General features: G+C 42.9%; 1 protein-coding gene across 2 annotated transcripts in view; it reads right to left on the bottom strand.

The window, feature by feature from the left end:
• Positions 1-2,585: 2,585 nt before the first annotated feature.
• Positions 2,586-20,850, bottom strand: part of CENPF (centromere protein F) — a 34,662-nt gene continuing 16,397 nt past the window's right edge. For both annotated transcript variants that reach the window (XM_028724650.2, XM_028724651.2), the window contains exons 11-17: positions 18,375-18,510; positions 14,686-17,816; positions 11,101-13,263; positions 9,758-9,920; positions 8,165-8,647; positions 5,706-5,899; positions 2,586-3,097 (exon numbers count right to left, since the gene is read on the bottom strand). In XM_028724650.2, coding sequence (XP_028580483.2) covers positions 2,900-3,097; positions 5,706-5,899; positions 8,165-8,647; positions 9,758-9,920; positions 11,101-13,263; positions 14,686-17,816; positions 18,375-18,510 — 6,468 coding nt within the window. In that variant the 3' untranslated portion in view covers positions 2,586-2,899. The remainder of the gene's footprint in view (positions 3,098-5,705; positions 5,900-8,164; positions 8,648-9,757; positions 9,921-11,100; positions 13,264-14,685; positions 17,817-18,374; positions 18,511-20,850) is intronic.

Here is a 20,850-nt window from a genome sequence, read left to right as displayed (position 1 = left end):
TTCAAAGCGGCTAAGCTGTTAATAGCCTTTTAACACCTTAGCCGCTAAGCCTGCTAAGCCGCTAATAGCACTAAATCGCTAATAGCGCTAATTTGCTTAGCCGCCAATGGGGTTAAAAAAACCGAAAAAACCGCTAGAAGAAAAGAATCGCGGAACGGATTCTTTTCGTCTTGCGAGGCACCACTGTACAATATGGCCACAAGGCTCCAACTCTTGTATTTTAAAAGGCAATTCCAAGCTTGCAGGGCTGAGTATTAACATTGGCTGAGGCAGGCAAGCTCCATTAGTTTTTGCCGCCCCACCCCCGAACCGATGGCTATTATTAATTAATTAATTAATTAATTTCATATAGTGCCCTATACCCGCAGGTCTCAGGGTGGTTCACAGGATTAAAAAACCAAACCAAACCAAGAAAGGAGATTCTGATGAAACATCTGAAGGAGCGTCTCCACCCCCATCATTCTGCCCGGACACTGAGGTCCAGCACCGAGGGCCTTCTGGCGGTTCCCTCACTGCGAGAAGCCAAGTTACAGGGAACCAGGCAGAGGGCCTTCTCGGTAGTGGCACCCGCCCTGTGAAACGCCCTCCCACCAGATGTCAAAGAGAACAACAACTACCAGACTTTTAGAAGACATCTGAAGGCAGCCCTGTTTAGGGAAGCTTTTAATGTTTGATGTATTACAGTATTTTAATAGTTTTTGGGAAGCCGCCCAGAGTGGCTGGGGAAGTCCAGCCAGATGGGCGGGGTATAAATAATAAATAACTATTATTATTATTATTATTATTATTAGGAAGAACTTTCTGACACTAAGCGCTGTTCCTACAGTGGAACAGACTCCCACAAGAAGGGGCACACTCTTCGTCCCAGGAGGTTTTTTGAACAGAAAGTTGGATTACATCTGCCATGGATGCTTTAGTTGAGATTCCTGCATTGCAGGGGGTTGGACTAGATGACCCTCAGAACCCCCTCCAACTCTACAATTCTATGATGGGGTTTCTAACTTCTTGCAGAGTCTTTTCCCGCTGCAAGCTGCTCCTCCTGTTTCTGGACAAGGGAGGGAACAGCTCAAAATGCCTGCTAAGAGGCTCACGCCCCCAAATGAATAAAGCACCTCTGGCTGTGGGCAATGCCTGTTGTTCCTCCTTGGCTCCTGCGTTTGAAAGAGAAAAAGCAGAGAGGGAGAGAGGTGTGAGCTTGGTGCACCCGACTTTCCACGGGTTAAAATGAACTGGGCTGGATTTCTATAATGAACTGGAGGACCGGTGTGTGTGCTTGGTGTGGGAGCTGTTTGAAACACCAAAATGAACTCCTAGGTTGGCAGAACTGCTTACCGTAGAGTTGCCATATTTCAAAAAGTGAAAATCCAGACAAAGGTTGTTGAGCTTTTTTGACAAATTCTCCCTCTCAAAAAATTCGCCAAAAGCTGTTCACGAGGGCTGTGCCTGGGAAATTCTGGACTAATGGCAACCCTAGAGTTTACAGTTCTTTTGACGCTTGTTTGCATTGATTTGGGAGAGATAGGCCTGGTTCGCATGCTATTTACTATTTACTATCGCACTTTACTATTAGGGCAAAGGTAGGCAACCTAAGGCCCGGGGGCCGGATGCGGCCCAATCGCCTTCTCAATCCGGCCCACGGACGGTCTGGGAATCAGCGTGTTTTTACATTAGTAGAATGTATCCTTTTATTTAAAATGCATCTCTGGGTTATTTGTGGGGCATAGGAATTCGTTCACCCCCCCCCACCCCCAAAAACTATATATAGTGGTCTGAGGGACAGTGGACTGGCCCATGGCTGAAAAAGGTTGCTGACCCCTGCGTTAGGGCATACCATTTTAGAAGGTGAAACTGAATTATATTAATTTAGCCAAAATATCTTTAGAATTACCAAGTCATGTCACAACACTTTGGCACCCATTTTTGAAATTTGAAAAATTCAACGCATCCTACTATACCATGGTTTATTAAACCATGGTTTTCATCCTCCAAACCCAGCACAGCAGCTTAACCATGGCTTATTAACTACCACCAAACCATGCTGGGTTCACAGTTGGCTTATAAACTATGGTTAATTGTGCAAACCCAGCTACTGACAGATTTAAAGCATTGGAAAGCTGTGTGCCACCACTATTAAATGAAGCACCGATTCCAGGAAAAGTTGGTTTCCAAAAAAAGCAGCAAAAAAGCAGGGGTGAAGGGGTGGTATCCACTTAGCAGGATTGTACAGGTAGCAAGCTATTTCTGTTCCCTAAAGTCTTTAATCTGTATCCCTCAGGTACTTTGTAACCTTGATGGGAGCATGAGTGTCCTTGAGGCAGTGTGTTCCTATTTGAAAATTACTGTTCCAAAAGGTTTAAATGATGTCAGAGCAGACCTATTGTACATAACCATTTCCTTGTAGTTTGCTTCCCTCTTTTCCTTTTCGAGACAACTATTTTCTAAGTCGCACACAAACTGTTGGTTCATAAGAAGAGAAAATCTCCAAAAGAGCAATACCTTTATTGGGACAGACCAAAATGTCGCAAAAACAAGTCAAGCTTTTGAGTTTTTAAAACTATCAGGAAAGAAGTCACACAAAAGCAATAGTTTGTTTAGGTTTTTATTATATTTTGGGAGGGGGGAGGTGGATGAAAAAACTAAATGGACAAAATTATTATTCATTAAATGTGTATATTGCCCCTCATCCATAGATCTCAGGGCGGTTCACAATGTAAAATTGCAATATAAAAAATGCAAAATACATAATAAAGATAAGAACAAAAACAACCCAGTAATCTCCTCCTCCCACAACACATTTAAAAGAGCATCGGATGTCAACCAGCCAAATGAAATCTGCTCTCTGGATTTTCAGTTCCTAAACAACCCTTTGCTCTCGCCATTTCAAGTCCAGAATCCAGATTTACTGCACGTGGCAGGATTTGTCCAGCTCGTTTTCTTCAGTACTTTGAGGGCTTTTCGTTTTGATTGCACTGGAGGTCCCAGCAGATCTTCCATCAACTGCTTGGGCTGACTGGTTGCAAGCTGAAAGGGGAGACCTGGGAGCAAAGTCCAAGGGCGAACCAGCAGCTAGGATTTCTTGCAGCCGCACGTCATTTATCTGGGAACACAGACACACAGAAAAAGTATACATGTATCAATCCATGCAAGGAAGACGTTTATTGATTCCAATGGCAAAGACTACTTTTCACATTTCTGAATCTAGTAGTGGAGCTGAAGGCCATGTTTTTCAAAAGTCAATTGGATTGGCCTACTGAACCCTTGCGCTGCTCCAGTATAAGCCTCAGCATTGCCTCTTATGGTCAGCTGGCTGGGCCTTGCTCAAAGTCCACTTTTTGACAGAGAAAGGTGTAAGGAGAAGAGGGACTTGTTATTGTTATTATTCCAGCACTGAGGCACTGGGTCATATGAGCAGAGATGTTTCAAACAAGACCTGTCAGAATGTAGAATGTGGGAGGCAGCAGTTGCAAGTTGCCGGTCTTTACAGCCACAGCAGGCGCTGTGATTCTCCAGTGGTTTGACTTCACCCCTAGAGGCACACTCCATTGTTTCTTGAGACAGATGCCAACAATGAATGAAGTGCAAAATTTAACTGCTGTTTTTAGAATTTGGCATCCTAATTTTCTAGATGTATGATGAAATTAGCAAAGGATTCTGTGTTTTGTTTATGTAGTTATATTATATTAGGTAAAGGGACCCTGACCGTTAGGTCCAGTCACGGATGACTCTGGTGTTGCGGCGCTCATCTCGCTTTATTGGCCGAGGGAGCCGGCGTACAGTTCCAGGTCATGTGGCCAGCATGACTAAGCCACTTCTGGCGAACCAGAGCAGCACACGGAAACACCCTTTACCTTCCTGCTGGAGCGGTACCTATTTATCTGCTTGCACTTTGACGTGCTTTCGAACTGCTAGGTTGCCAGGAGCAGGGACCGAGCAACGGAAGCTCACCCCGTCGCAGGGATTCGAACTGCCGACCTTCTGATCGGCAAGTCCAAGGCTCTGTGGTTTAACCCACAGCGCCACCCACGTCCCTTATATTATAATTATTATTAGGTTAAATTATTGTTATTATTGTTATATGTATTTATACTCTGCCTTTTTCTCAGATTGAGACTCAAGATGGCTTACAGATAAAAATACAAAAAAGCAGGCAAAACAGAAAAAGCAAAAAACATAGAAAAGTTAGCCATTAACAATTAACTAAACACTAATGGAATGAAAACAATATAAAGAAATCGATTAAAAATACTGTAACAACAAGAAAACCATTGCAGCACTTGCCCTTGCCTTAAAAAGTCAGTTTCCAAAGGCCTGATGGAATAAAAAGTCCAATGGCAGAGAGACAACAAGGAGGGAGCCAGTCTAAATTCTCTAGGAAGGGAGATTCAAAGTCTGGAAGCAGTACAGCGACCAACAGCCTTGATTCAGAGGGATCTACAAACAGCAGTATGCCCAGGCCAAGTTGGTGTGAAAGCTTTGAGAACAGTAAATCTCCACTTCTGAGATAACTAGAGGACATGAATGCAACACTCCCATTCCTAAAGGGGAAGGGGTGAGGCCGGCTTTAGCTCTTCAATTCCACTACGCACCATGCAAAAAGGGACCAGAACTGAGAACACCAGCCACCACTTTGGGTACTGCATGCACAAATGCCCAGTGCTGGAAATTCCATACACAGTTCCAAGCAGCTGGTTTGGGTATCCAGTGCCAGGAACCACAGGTATAGAAATCCAGCAAGAAATGAGACAGGGGCAGAGTTTTGCACAGACGGTAAGATTCGGTTCATGGGGGATAAGGCTATCAAAACCACTAGGCATAATGGCTGTGTTAGAAGCAGTGTACCTGTCAATCAGTAGTTGAGAACTGCAAATTAGGACAGTACTATTGTGCTCATACCCTGCTTGCAGGCTTCTCATAGTTAAGCGATTGGCCAGGCCTCTTTTCTGTGTTATTCTATAAGCTTTTTGGGTAGATTTTATAGTCAGACCCAAAGCTTTCAGAACAAGAAAACTAGACCTTAACTATACACCTATACACCAGGTATCTGAAGAAGTGTGCATGCACACGAAAGCTCATACCAATACAGTGGTACCTCAGGTTAAGAGCCTGAAACTGTTCTTAACCTGAGATACCACTTTAGCTAATGGGGCCTCCCGCTGCCGCGCAATTTCTGTTCTCATCCTGAAGCAAAGTTCTTAACCTGAGGTACCACTGTAACAAACTTAGTTGGTCTCTAAGGTGCTACTGGAAGGAATTTTTTTTATTTTGTTTCGACTACGGCAGACCAACACAGCTCCCTACCTGCAACTATACACCTATGTATTTAGCACTCACTCCAGGTAGGTACTCAGTTAAGTGTTTTGAAGACACAAAAACACACAAACATCCCTTTTAAGTTCTTGATCATGTACTATGAATTCCATACAAGTTTCATGATTTGTAAGCCAAATCTACACAACACAGTTCTCTTCAGATTTTATAATTGGGGGGGGGGGTCGGGGGGGTCGGGGGAGCCATACAAAATCTCTGCTGCTAATTTATGGTCACTTCCTCCTATATTCACTTTTCCCGTCTTCACACTGATATGCTCACAACTTGTATAAGTAGAACGTGACACTCCCATAAGCACTTGCTCAGATACATTCACAATCTGAATTTCTTGTGCTTTGGTACTTTCAAACTCATGTTTAATAATACGCGCAAGTTACCTTTTGTAGTTTGCTGCCCTCTGGTGTTGCTTTTTGGTTTTCAAGCAAGGAGTCGCTCTCAGTTGTTTGGGAGTGATCAGTAAACAGTGGTGATCTCAAGCTTGGGCGGACAAGACAGGGACTCGCTCTGGGAATTAGATATGCCCCATGGGAAATGCAAGAGCTGCCATTTCCTGGAGGAACATCAGAAGATCCTGAGGGAGGAAAGTGTGTGGTGATCATTGTTTGTTACATTTTAAAAACTATGACAGGAATAAAAACAAAAAAAGAAATAAAAAGGAAAACAACAACCAACTGTTTAAAAACGGTTGCCAGCTCGCTTTTTGGGTCCAATTCAAGGTGCTCATATTACAGTGGTATCTTGGGTTACAGACGCTTCAGGTTACAGAGTCCACTAACCCAGAAATAGTACCTCAGGTTAAGAACTTTACTTCAGAATGAGAACAGAAATCGTACGACGACGGCGCAGCAGCAGCTGGAGGCCCCATTAGCTGAAGTGGTGCTTCAGGTCAAGAACAGTTTCAGGTTAAGAACGGACCTCCGGAAAGAATTAAGTTCTTAACCCGAGGTACCACTGTAGTGTTTAAATCCCTAAACAAGTTAGGCCCCATATACTACCTTATTCTTCTGACTGTAAATTGTATAAATTGATTTTAATCTTGTGTTTTTATATTGTTGCAACGTGCTGAAGGATGGGTAAGATACCCAAAAGAAGAAATAAATAATAGCAATGGTAGTTTGTTGCTATACAGTATGCATTCCGGCCCTGCAGCATCTGAAGACTATGCAAGGTTTTACAGAGGTGTGTTGTTTGTCAATTAGGTTTCTCATAGAACTGTAGAGCTGGATGGGGCCCTGAGGATCATCTAGTCCAAACCCCTGCAATGCAGCTGTTCCCTATGGGGATCGAACCTGCAACCTTGGCATTATCAGCACCATGCTCTAACCAACTGAGCCATATAGGAAGTTCCCTTCTACAGTCAGACCATTGGTCCACCTAGCTGTGAACTGTCAGTGGATCTTCAAGGGTTCACACAGGAGATGCTCCTAGATCTACCTGGAAACACCAAGGACTGAACCTGGATCTACTGCATGCTAAGCGGATGATCTACCATTGATCCACAGCCCTTCCCTGACACAAATCCTTACAACAGGAACATCTACTTATTTTCATTTCAAGTACTACAGGTAAAGTGTTTCTGCAGTCTCCCAGGTGGGTGCTTTCGGCTTGAAAGATAATGGTTTCCTTTTGCTAGTTAGTATCTGCATAATGTGAGGCCACTGACCCCAAGGCTATTAAGGAGTCAAGCATTCATGGAACTGAGCCCACGGACTTGCGTCCTTGAGTAGTCCCATGATATCCTTAGCAATTTCATCAGCGGTTAAGTGGTTTGCAAGCTGCAGCTCCAATGGCCACAAAGGCCTCTCTTGGCCTCACCAGAATGCGGCCACTGTATCTTGCTGCCCCCACTCTTGTTGTTGGCAACAATCCTAAATCCAGCTGAGCCTTTTCTGAGAATGTTGGTTGGAGAAAAGCCTTCCACGTGAACATCTCCCTTTACAGGGATCGCAGGAAAAAGCAGTTTGCAGGCAACCGTTTGTTTGGGTATATTATACTTCTGCGGTTGTAAAGGTTTGGCAATAGCGTTAGACAACTTTCTCATCACTTTACAAACGCCATCTCCAACTCCTCGAAAGATTCCACTGTTTCTCTGAAAAATTCTACACATCACTTGGGAAGACAGGTGAACTAATGCCAGTGTACTGGGAGAAGCAAAGATCGCCAGTGTCAAAGCAATTATTCTTCAACATCAACTTTGTTGGACTGGTCATATTGTTCAGATGCCTGATCAACATCTTCCAAAGCAACTACTCCATTCCGAACTTAAAAATGGAAAATGTAATGCTAGTGGTCAACGCAAGAGGTTTAAAGACAAATCTCTAAAAATGTAGTATAAACACCGACAATTGGGAAACACTGGCCTGTGAGCGCTACAAGTGGAGAACAGCCATTACCAAAGCTGTCATGGGCTTTGAAGACACTTGAACTCAAGTTGAAAGGGGAAAACGTGCTAAGAGGAAGGCACCTTTGGCAAACCCTCACCATAATCAACTCCCATCCGGAAACCTGTGTCCCTACTGTGGAAGGATGTGTGGATCCAGAATTGCCTTCCACAGTCACTTACGGACTCACTGTTAAGACTGTGTTCATGGAAGACAATCTTACTCGTCTATGAGTGATTGCCAAAGAAGAAGATGATCACTTTACATGCAGAATTTTACACCTTTATGCCCTGTAATGGCAGCCTTAAGTTTTATTCCACTGGTCATATTGAGAATACAAAATGGTAAAGGGCAAACATAGGGGGACAGATTCAGTTACCTCTATTGTCCCTCTGTATCAAGCTATAATAGGAATGTTATTAAACAAACATCAATACTGTTGTGAAAGTGATTACCTTTGCCTCCCACCTCTGTGGAACCATCTGACTCAAATTCTGCATTTTCTAGGGACACTTTTGGGCTGTGCTGTTGAAATGTGGTTCTTCTTTTAGTTTGTTTTGAGGCAGCCTCTGGAAAAGGAGATGTAGCACTTTCACCGTTGCTTCGGTTTTCATGACACCTTTGCCTCCTCACAGGAATCTTAGTAACATCTTCAGATAAGGCCTTTTCCACAAGCAGCCCATTAGTGATTTTTGTTTGGCTTCCTGGACTTTGTAGAGGGGAACTGGAAGAGTCTGATGACTGTTTGAGCCGAGTGTTCAGAAGAGAGACTTGTGTCTTTAGCATCTCGTTTTCTTCCTCTAATTTATCATAATCAATTATCAGGGTACAGTACTTATCCAGGTTTTGATCTGCCTCTGCAGTTTTCTCTTCAACCAGTTCCTTCAGTTCTTCCAGCTCCAACCTTATCTCTTCTGCAGTGGCATTCCTATCAGAACCTATGCAATGAAAGAACAGTCATTAATAAATGAAGGCTTAGCAACAGAGACTTTCAATATACTTTCCCTGAAAATATTGTAAAGAGCATTTCAGCAGCAGTGGACACCAAACACTATCAACTCCTTTAGATATGTAGTTCATCTTAAGACCTAAAGATCTTCCTCAGTCCTCCTGGAGCATGGCCTTTTCTGCAGTGGCACCAATGTTGTGAAACTCCCACCCACTGGGTGTCTATTTCATTTCCTGTCTTTAATTTCTCTGACGGTTTCCAATGTGGTTTTTCAGAGAATGCTATAATTGCTTTAATTTGTATTTTAAAAAGATGTAATTTGTGGGTCATGCATGCTGTGGGCCATCTGCACCAAATGATGAGTTAAAATATTTTAGCAACTACCTAACTACTATGAAATTGTTAGAAGCTTCATATGAAAAATGAGAGGTGAGGACCTCCTCTCTGCTGTTGCCAGTGGATGAAATAACAAGTAGGGTGGCAGGAGCTGGCCCAGAAAGGGATAAAAAGGCATCTGTGCAGAAGGCTGTAGATAAAAGCTCAATGCACACCAGGATGATTATGCTAGATAGTGGGTTGATGCTGACCATGGCACAACCAGAATCCCAGCATGACCTTTTTTCAGGGTTAGAACGAACAGCAATACTTTTTTGCATTCTAATTTCAGCCGGAGCTACCGATGAGGGAACTGTCGTTTCATTTTTGCACACATACAGACAAAGGCATGAGGGATCTCCAGCCCACAGGCCAAACTAGACCCAGCAGAGGTCCTAATTTGGCCCATGAGGCTTTCCCCCCAAAACCATGGCCAGCTGCCCCTCACACGTGACATCAGATGTGGGGCAAGTAAAGACACGGCTGCAAAGGAATGATGAGGAGCTTAAAGTGACTGTTCCTTGGTAAGTGGGGCTTGCTGACAGGACCTATCAGCTGATGAGCCTTGACAGCCAAGCCTCTTTGAGGTTGTCACCTGACATTGTAGTGATAGGTGATTAATAGGTGCGCAGCCCCACACACACGTCAAAGCGGCCCAAGGCAGGGTTGAGGGAGGAGGCCTGCCTGCAGGATGGAAAAGGCTCCCCGCGCCTGCGCTACATACCTGGATCCATCTTCTTCAGTAGAATCTCAAGTTCATGAATCTGCTTCACCATCACCTTTTTCTCCTGCTTTAGTTCTGTGTAGGCTTTCAGCCAATGCTGAAATCTATGATGGAAGGAATCAAATTCTGTCTTGAGTTGCACTATTTGCTGGTGGCTATTGGCCTGCAAAATAAAATAAAAATAAGCCGGTAAACATTCGTGCAATTATTGCTGCAGAAGCAATAATCACCCAGCCAAATGCAAAACTGGACTTCTCATTAGTTCCAAGTAAAGCGAATGGATATGCTCCTTTCCTTCTATAACACCCACACTGTTGGGCCATTTCTTAACAGGGCCTGTTAACTAGAGCATCTGATGAATTCCATAAAACGAAACAAATGTCTACTGATGTCCTTCGGTTTGCACCAGACAGGTCTTAACTGTCTATGCCAGAGATCCAAAAGCAGAGTCCAGTTTGCACACGCTGCAAGCATGCAGAAGGCTCCCAATTCATTCCTCCCATGTGGCTAGGGAGATGTTAATCCAGATGATAAACCAAGGTTTCTTCTCCGCTTACTAACTGCAGCTGGTTTGAGCAAACCTTGGTTTGTTCGGAATGAAACAAACCACAATCCCTAGTTCGGACATAACACTAAGCCAGGGATCATGGTTTGTTCTTCCTGCCATCTAGATGAGATGGGTAAAAGGGAAGATTTCTGCGTGTTTGAAGTAAAGCATTACTACGGTTTACCGTAACGTGCAAACACTGCTGCTATGTTGCACATCACAGCAACTCTTTACTATGTACGCTGTAAGTAGCACAGTAATAGACTAGGGCTACTATCCTATGCACACTTCCCTAGGAGTAAGTCCCACTGAACACTGAGTACTATTTCTGAGAAAAAATCCATAAGATTATGCTCTACATCAGGCATAGGCAAACTCGGCCCTCCAGATGTTTGGGACTACAATTCCCATCATCCCTGACCACTGGTCCTGTTAGCTAGGGATCAGGGGAGTTGTAGGCCAAAAACATCTGGAGGGCCGAGTTTGCCTATGCCTGCTCTACATATATGTTATACTTACAGATAACATACTTTACAGTTATGATTGCAACAGAACTATAAACTTAAATATCAGCTTTTCTTCCTCAAATAAAGTGGATTTTGATTTTGGGAACCACATCTGCAGTCACTCAGTGTTACTTTGTTATTTGGCGTCAGGTAGAATGTATTTAATTTCTACATGCAAATTCTAGAAAACTCCCCCAATATAACCCCCCCCCCCAAATCAGCCTTTAATTTCAGAAGGAACCTATTAACCTACACGATATTCTACCCATGATGTCAACAATATGCTGTACCTTTTCAAGGAAGGCAGGTTTTTCAGAAGTTGCAGCTTCCAACTCCACCTCTGTAGCCTCACGACTAGACTGCAGAGTTTCATTTTTTGGCAACTGCTCCAGAACAGGATCGCTGTCATCCAGCTTTTGTATGAGGTCTTGGAATTGCTGGGCGAGGACCTTTAGTAAATGCTCCATTTCAGAATGTTTGTGTTTGGCTTCCTGTAGATGATGAGCCAACCGTCCATTCTCTTCTTTGACACTAGCAACTTCATCCATCAGATCCTGTTCTTTTGTCTTGAAATTCTCTTCTTCCCAATGAGAAAGTTTAACTTCTTCACGGGCCAGTTTCAACTGGGATTCCATCGACACCAGTGCGTTTCCAAATTCACCTCTAATTTGCACCTTCTCCTTCTCCCTTTCTTCCAGCTGCTTCACAAGCATGGAATTAAGACCTTCTAATTCAGATACTTTATCCTGATTTTCTTTCAGCTCTCTCTCTAGAGATCCTTTTTCTAACTTTAAGGCATTCACCTCACATTCCAAGCTTTGCAAAGTCGCACGCATCATTTCTATCTCCGCAGTGGCTGTTTCTGTCTCTGCTTTAGCCGTCTCTGCCCGAAGAATTGCATCTTCCAAATTGTCCTCCGACATCTGCAAATCTCTTTCGAGATTCTCAATTCTGTCTGCGAGGGAGTCAGCTTTCCGTTCGCTTTCTTTCAGTTTTCCCGCAAGGTGACACCTTTTCTTTTCGTCAGATTCTATTTTTGTTTTGAGCTTCTCGATGCCCCGTCGCAGCTGAGACAACTCCTCCTGTGCTGAGTTCAGCCTAGTTGCAAGTTCACCCTTTTCTATTAGCGACCCTTCCAGAGACTTTGATATCTTGGCATATTCCATTTCAGAGTTACTTAACTTGCTGTGTAAAGTTTCATATTCCCTAAGGCTCACTTCTTTTTCCTCATTCAGATGCTCTATTTGGCTTTGCGCTGCCTCTTTTTCTAACACAAGAGCCCTCATCACCTGATCCAGATTCTGTAACTGCAGCAGAAGTCTGTCCTTTTCTGTTGATAACTGATGAGCATCGGCCTTCGCGGCCTGAAGCAATTTTGCCTGAGTATTAGCTTCGGCTTCCAATATCCTGATAAATTCAGCAGAATCCCCTTTACTTGACTCAAGTTCTTTGATAGTCTCTTGCATTTTCTGGCACATTTGATCCGATTCTTCTTTATCCTTCAACAAAGCACTCAGATCTTGACTAAATTGGTTTCTCTCAGTAACAAGTATATGAAGCTGCTCTTGAAGGCCAAAAATGCTTTTCAGTTTATTTTCGTTTTCTTTTTCCAAGTGCTCGTTCTTTAACTGAAGCTCCTCGATGTCCGTCTCCATGGATAAGGCATGGTTCTCAATATTTGCTTTCTCAGATTTTATCCTCCTCAGCTCATTTTCAGTTTCAAGAAGCCTCTCAGTCCAGTCGGCCTTGTCCATTTCCAAATCTTCCAGAGTCTCTGTTGTATTGGACAGTCTTGCCTTGTACATTTCCATATCAGATTTTACCTTCTCAAGTTCTATTCCAAGAGCCATAAGGCTATAAGACAACTGCTGGTTATCAAAAGTAACAGACTTAAGTGACTCATTTAAGTCTCCTTTTTCTTTTTCGAGTGCTACAACTGTTTTGTCCAACTCTGCACAAGCACTTCTCTCTGCAGCCAGCTCTTTGTCCTTTGAATCCAGGCCTGACTTTAGGTTTTGGATCTCCATTAGTAGAATATCAGTTCTTTTACTGCTTTCCTCTACGTCAGGGAAGGGCTTGGAGATTTTATTACATGTCTGCTCTACTTCTAGCAGAGGCTTTTCAGGGGCCCTTTGGCTTTCCAAGGTGTTCACAGGCATCGCACCAGTGTTTTGAGAAGGAAGAAACGATAACTCACGAGGACAGTTTGAAGAACTTATGGATATATCTGTTGCATTTCTGGATTCTGTGTCTAAGTCCAGAAGGCCTCTTTCTCTAAATTTCATGCCGATTGCTTGGCAAATAGATTCTTCATCTTCTGTTCTATTTGCTTCACCTGCCCTTGCTGATATTTTACTATTTTCAACTTCAAACGTTGTGCTTTCAGTAGACATGCCATGCAGTTCCAGTTGACCCAAGGGATCAATTGCTTGCTTAGCGGGAATCTGGACTTGCTAGAAGTAGATGGAAAAAAGAGAGTCATTTTAATTAATAAGTCACTTTTATCAAACTTATTTATTTATTCTTTTATTTATTGCATTTAACTGTGATACTTCCTCCCCAAAGGAGTACAGGGTGGCAAAAAAATTAAAAATAAACACGTCTTCAAAAACAATGCCAACGACCTCTGCCGAATAAAATGGGAACCAATGTGTAATGTTTTGGTAGATAAAGAACACACTTAATATTCTAATATGGGCCCTCCTGCTGATCACCTGGGGAAATTGTTTTCTGCAGGGTGCTCTGATTGTGTGGAGAGCTCTACTCACTTTCAGAGAAATGCAAATGTAATTGCTTCCTAGTCCAACACAGGAAAGGCTGGGGAGTTTGGGCAGGTGGGGGCAGAGCACATGATGACATTGGGGGCAGGACTTGCACGTGGGCCCCACTGGCTACACAACTTGGTGTTAACATTTTCAGAACGCTTGAAGACACCTCATCTCTTATGTAACATTTCACCAAAGCAGGCTCTTCCCACCTACTGATGTCATTCCCTATTACATAAGTTGGTCCTCTGTAGCAATAATCACACATTGCTGTTGTTGCTGGATTTAATACAGTGGTACCTCGGGTTAAGTACTTAATTCGTTCCATAGGTCCGTTCTTAACCTGAAACTGTTCTTAACCTGAAGCACCACTTTAGCTAATGGGCCCTCTTGCTGCCGCCGCGCCACCGGAGCACGATTCTGTTCTCATCCTGAAGCAAAGTTCTTAACCCCAGGTACTATTTCTGGGTTAGCGGAGTCTGTAACCTGAAACGTCTGTAATCCGAGGTACCACTGTATATGAAAGAACCTGGAACTGAAATACTAATATTTAGCAACCTTGGCATACTCAACAAGATTGCTTTTTTGCTGTCAAGCATGCTATTTTCCCTTCTCTGAGCATATTTCTTGGCTGGAGCCAGGGAGGGACAGAATTTAACTGGCAATAATGGCCATAAATTGAGGCTTTAAAAATGAGTAAGTTGATCTGAAGCTCTTCTTTCAGAATTCGGATACAAAACCAAATCTTTATGTATCTTGATTCACACTATTTCTTAGAATACAGAAAGTACAGCATGTCAAGGCTGTCAAAATAGTTTCAAATCGGGTGCGTGTGTGAAAGAAATAAGTTTTAAAACAGGGATAGTTAACATGGTGCCCTCCAGATGTTGTTAAACTACAACTCCCATCAGCCCCAGCCAATATGGCCAAGGGTCAGGGATGATGGGAGTTGAAGTCCAACAAAACATCTGAAGTTAGCCACCGTGCTTTTTAAACAGCCTTTGCTCCCAGTCTAAAGAGACTTCCTCCCTTCCCTCCCAAAACAGTACACATGGGTAATCTATTGAACATACATGCAAAACTGCATGATAAGAAATTAGGCACACTTACGTGTTCAGTGTCAACACACAGCAGAGACTGAGAACCTAAATCAATGCCTTGCAGTGGTTCCTCTAGTTCCTGAGGCAACAGGTCAGGATGTTTCTTCTCGGCTGGCAATTTAGATGCCACCTGCAAGACCACATCATTCAGTTTTCGTTGCCACTGTTTGCTTTCCGATATATTTTGCTTTTGGAGACCATCAACTTCCTTCCTTACAGAAAGGAGCAGCTCTTGGATCTTTTGGATCTCTTCGTCTTCAAGATTTTTATGCGACTCAAATGAGTCTTCTAGCATCCTGAAGGACTTTTCATAAGCCTCACGTAGGAGGTATTCGACTCTCTTTTTTAAATGATGTCTTTCAGGCATGGCACGCCCCTGCTTCATGATACAGGCCCATGTGTCACTGTCATTCCCTTCTGAAAGAAAGTGGCCATGTTCCTCAGGGGTACTTTCTAGATCAGCTTGTTTGTTACTATGTAGGTGACTTATTTCATTTGACGGTTTGTACTGATCAGAGTCAATATCAGATTCCATAAGAGTTGAACTTGTACACGAGGAGATTTTGCTGCAAGAAGGAAATCTCATGGGGAACTTTCCATCCGAATGAAATTCTTCATTCATTAGAAGAGGGGTTACCTGCGTTTCGAAGGAAGAATTAGTGACTTGGTCGAGGCTGGTTGATAGTGCAGCATTTTCATCCTTGAGCATGTCAATATAGCTTTGCAGCTCTGATATTTTGGAGGCCATACCCGAGTGCTGCTCTTGCAAGCTGCTATATTCATTTGTCAAAGAGAAGATTTTTTCCTTGACCCCGTCAAAGTGCATTTTAATTTCTTTGCTGGATGGCTTCAAACCTTTGCAGTCAAGTCCATCACAACATTCCAGGGCTATTAAGGGCACTTGCTCAATATCAGATTGGGCTGCTATTTTACTGTGATCTATTAAGCCACCAGAAAAAGCAGCGCTCTCTTCTGTTACATTATTAATTCTGCCGATGAGCTCTTCTGCCATTGCGCCTGCGATGCATTTCAATTGAGAGTCTTTCAGCTGCGATGCTAATGTTGACTTTTCAATCTGCAGGTGTTCGAACATCTTCTCCAACTCATTGAGCTTGCTCATTGTCATGTGCAGGGAGGCTACTAATCGGACATAATCACTTTGGCTGGGCGTCAGATCATGAGGAACTGACGAACACTTGGCACCTATCTGTCCGCTAAAGTTGTCCTTGGAAACAGCATTGAAATGGGCTGCTGATTGGTCGTTCCCTTCCCCTTCTGTAAGCTCTAAATACGGATTTTCTACATCTTTAAGAGCTTGCAGTTCGTGGTTCAGCCTCTCTCTCTCCATTTCGTTTTCTTCCAGTTTTATTTCCATAGCTCTCAGAGCACTCTCCAGCTGCTTTACTTGATCAGCATAGTTCTCTACTGAGGCCTCTCTATCCTCAAGGTCCATCTGAAGCAGCTCTAGCTGAACCTGATATTTATTCAGTTCCTCCTCCTTTTCTTCCACAGATCCTCTCAGCTGTCCCAGTGAAGTCTTCTCCACAGTAAAGCCACCAGCTGCACGTTCGTCCCTTATTTTCAGTTCCTTGACAAGTTCCTCCTTCTCTTGCAGCAACACATCGTTATGATGCTGCATTTTATGAAGTGCTGCCCTTTCCTGTCCTAGAATCTCCGTTTCTTCAGGTGCTGCCTGCATTTTTCCAAGCTGCTGAAGCAAAGCGTTATTTTTCTTCTCCAAGGTCATGACCTTACACTTCAGCTCCTCGTGTTCGTTCATGAGCTGCTTCTCTCGCTCTTCAAATGTGGCTTTCTCCACTTCAGAATGGCATGCTTGCTCCCTTAAAGCACATTCTAAGTTCTTATTCTCTGCTTCCACTGATCCACACTTCCTTTTTGATTCTTCTTCGGCTTTAGACAGCAACAAGCTTTTCTCTCTAGGCCTTTCTGACAGCTCCAAGAGGCTTTCCTCCCTCTCCTTCTGGCTTCTGGACAGATAGAAGCTTGTCTGCATTAAGTCTAGATTTCTTTGCTCTACGGCACTGATATCAATCGTAAGGCCGAGATTTTCATCACTAACTCCTTCAATGAGCTTTTTATTTAAGGATAATGGTGCCAATGCATCTGGTTCCTCGTGGCTAACTGTTTGAGGCGTAACTTTCAGGTGCTGCACTGTATCCTCAAGGAAAGAGTTACTGCTTCTTAAATCCAGAATCTCTGCTTGCTGCCTATCCGATTCTGCGATCAGTGCTTGCAATGTCTTGTTTTTCTCCTCGAGAGCCGTAAAAGTCTTAGTGACCAAGTCCTGCTTTTCGGAAACAGCTGCTTCCAACTCACTTATGTGCTTTTCCTTCTCCCTAACAAAATCTTTATGCCTTTGCTCTGCTGCAGCCAGTTTTCTTTCTGTCTCATCTCTGGCTCGGACCAGCTCCTCACATTGTTTCTGGAGGCTGGATTTTAACTGCACGTGGGAAGCTAAGGATGTTTCCAAAGAGGCCATACATCTGTCCTTTTCCAACATTTCCTCTGCTACCGTCTCCAGTGTTTTCTGTAGAACATCCACTTGTTTGGTGAACTCAGATAATTTCAGCGAATTGTTCTCTCTCTCTTTCCTGTGTTTTTCCTCAGATGCTGCTGTTTTATCCTGAAGGTCATTGTGGGCTTTTCTTTCTGCTTCTAGCTCTGCTGTTTTGTCTTCCACCATAGCTTTGAGATTTCTAATCTCCACACAAAGGTTTTCATTCGTACCTTCTAAAGCTTTTACTCTCTCGTTACTTTTAAGTTGTTCGGTCATTAAGGCCCTTTCCAGGCTGCAAATCTTACTCATCAAATCTTCTTTTTCTAAAACAAGTTCATTTATGCGTTGCCCACTTTCTTTTTTCCACTGGGAAAGAACCTCAACCTCTTTTTTAAGTCCTTCACACTCTGTAAGAACTTTCTGCAAAGCTTCCAGATCCTCCAGTTTTACACCGAGCTCTTTAATGGTGTTTTCTTTGTGCTTCAGAAGCTGCTGGAGAGAATCTCGTTGGTTTTCCAATTCAGAAACAGCAAGTTTCATTTTCTCCAAAGTGAGAGGATTCTCTTGTTTGCTCAAATTCTCTTCAAGTAGTTTTAACTCTTTTTCCAGAGAGCAATTTTTATCTGCAATCCAAGTGATTGAAAGAAAAGGGGAAGTATTTAATTTACAAAAAGTAAGATTCCTTTATTCTCTTTATTAGTGTTATTTGTTTATTTTTTTCTATTTTATCCCACTTGTTCTCATCTGGTAACTTAAGGTTTACACAGACACACCTGGATCTTATCTTTTTACCTGTACACTGCAAAACATAAGGTATATTGCATAGACCTCTAGCCCAATAGTAGCCATTAATTTGATTTTGAATTGACTTTAGAATGAATTGACTTTAGAATGCATTTCAATTAATTGATTGTGATTTTATGTAAACTGTGTTACTTTTATTGTTGTTAGCCGCTCTGAGCCCGGCTTTGGCTGGGGAGGGCGGGATATAAATAAAAATTTTTATTACTATTACTATTATTGCTATATTTTGTCCAGTTATTGAAAACTACAATGGTCGCCCAAGCTGCTTACAATATGCTAAACAAGATTTAACTCAGTATATGCTATACAGAGGGACCTCAAAACACAGAATAAGGTTTGGAATGGGAAGGAAACCTAAAAAAAAAATGGTGACTCACTTTTCATATCTTCAATGACGTTTTGGCTCTGCTGCAGAAGTTGTTTGGTTACACAGAGCTCTTCTTTTAACTGACAGATTTCTTGCAACTGTTGAGCCGACTGGCAGTGAAGGAGGCCATTTTGCTTCTTTGTTTCCTTGGACAGCAAGAATTAAACAAGTGACAGTTAAAGAATTGGCTACTTTTGGCTAAGGTTCTTTGACTCACTGGGCCAGCTGAGACATACATTCCGAGTTTGCCAAACCATAGTTTACCAAGCCAGGAACTAGCAGCGGGTCTTCTCCCCTTGCTCAGCAATCTTGGGTAGCCAATCCCTTCCTTTCATACTAGTTCTCAGAAGCTTAAACCACACTTCCCCCATTATGCCCAAAATGGGGGACTATGGTTTAATGTCGGTTTACTACCCATCGTTTAAGATCCTGGTTGATAAGCTGACCTTCAAACCACAGTTCCTTGCTTTCAGACATAATGGAAGTAGGATCAATGTGCTGAGAAAAGGAGGAGAGCATGCATAGACAACTCCAGCTTGCTCAAGTATAGCCACTGCTTTTGCAGGGAACTATTAAATTGCAAATAGAGAGTCCAGTAAGAAATAAAACAAAAACAACTGCTGAGAAGGCTTTACTAGGAAAAATATCAAGGGAGATGAAGTCTCCAATGTGATTCCAGGCACAACAGTGACCTTGAACCATACTCTCTTTTCTTTCTGGATGTATAGCCTACCATCCAAGCCCAAACATATAATTCAGGCACTTTACATGTAGGAACGTTGCAATTATCTAGCCGGCTATACCTTTCCAGGTCGCCTGGCCCACACAGTCCCATCATCAGGAGAAGAGTGGAAACGGCTGTGGCTAATTGACTTGCCTCCCAGCCCACAGGCCAAGATAAGAGGGCTGCTGAAATGAAGGCCTTTAGGGATCGCCATGAGGGCGCCAACCCCTTTAATTTTGAACTATTGAATGCATTATCCGGTAGGAGGAAGTGTGTGATGTATTATTATTGGGCAGTAGCTAGAATTGCATTTTTGCCGCCCCGAGCAACTGTCTCGATTCTCATGCACTTGTGCATTTCAGGGCTGCTTAATACAGTCTCTCAGCGTGAGAGACTGGACCGAACCCTGCATTGGAGAGAGACAGGAAGGAGGGGTGGAAGTGTTGCTCTTTATATACTATATATATGGCCTTAGTCTGAGGTGGGTGAATGAGCTGCTTGTCAATTATGCTTAATGCTGCTATGTATTTTTGTAGACCAGATGTTTGCTTTGTAATAAATGATTGGCTGGGAATTAGCTTTGTTATCTGTGTTCCTGGTGGAAATACATGAGTGAGACTAGGAGGACTGCTAAGGGTGTATTTCAGAGAGGTTGCCACGGTGTGAGGGGTGGTTAGGAGTGTAGGCACAGCTTCTATTCCAGTTATTTCGTTTAGTTGCCAATGATGCTGTTTAGTGGAGTTTTACTGTATTTTTGTACTTGATATCTTCCCGTATTTTTTGTATTTAAGAAAAGGCTTTCTTTTCCTGATAATACATTGGTTGAAATGCGTTGTTTTGTATTTGGCCTTCATCTGTAAGGTTTTATGTTGATGCTTTTGCAACGCTTCATTTGATGCTTTAAGTTAGATTGTGGAGCGCTTTCAGGTATTTTTTGTTTGTTTTTTAAATACAAAGCAGTACAGAAATTATTTAAATAATAAGTAAATAATTATTGGAGAAAGCCTTACCAGTCCAGACATGGTCTACATGCTTTGGACTGTATCAAGCTGGTCTGTAGGGCTAACGTCTCTAAAATGCGAAAGGAACTTGAAGCTACACTAGCTGCTTAAGACACACCCATTCTAAATGTAAATCCCAACTAATGTCTGCCAGATGCAATGATGTCCCTCAGTGTATTCCAAGAAAAAAAGAGAGAAGAGTTACCCTGAAATGTGCTTAGAATCATTTAAAGGTTTATAGTCCTCAATGTGGCTTATTTTAGAAGGGGAAAAAACCCACAAAAATGTGTTACAGATATAATACAAAGTCAACTGCACAACATCGGGACCACAATTTTACAAATAGTTCAAGACAGTATTCACTGAAATATAAGGCTTCTCCCTGTGGATTAAACCACTGTGCAGCTTGGGCTTGCTGATTGAAAGGTCGGCGGTTCGAATCCCCACGATGGGGTGAGAACATCAAAGTGCAAGTAGATAAATAGGTACTGCTCCAGCGGGAAGGTAAACAGCATTTCCGTGCGCTGCTCTGGTTTTGCCAGAAGCGGCTTAGACGTGCTGGCCACATGACCTGGAAAAACTGTCTGTGGAAGCGGACAAACGCCAGCTCCCTCAGCCTTTAAAGTGAGATGAGCCGCAACCCCAGAGTCGTTCGCGACTGGACTTAATTGTCAGGGGTCCCTTTACCTTTACCCTCTCCCTATCTGAACTAAGTAGATAAAAAAGATGCAAAAGAGAATGAAGACTTCCTGACATGTTCT

This window comes from Podarcis muralis, chromosome 3 (genome assembly GCF_964188315.1).
Source record: "Podarcis muralis chromosome 3, rPodMur119.hap1.1, whole genome shotgun sequence".
Lineage (NCBI taxonomy): Eukaryota > Metazoa > Chordata > Lepidosauria > Squamata > Lacertidae > Podarcis > Podarcis muralis.
This window is presented reverse-complemented; position numbering and strand designations above follow the sequence as displayed.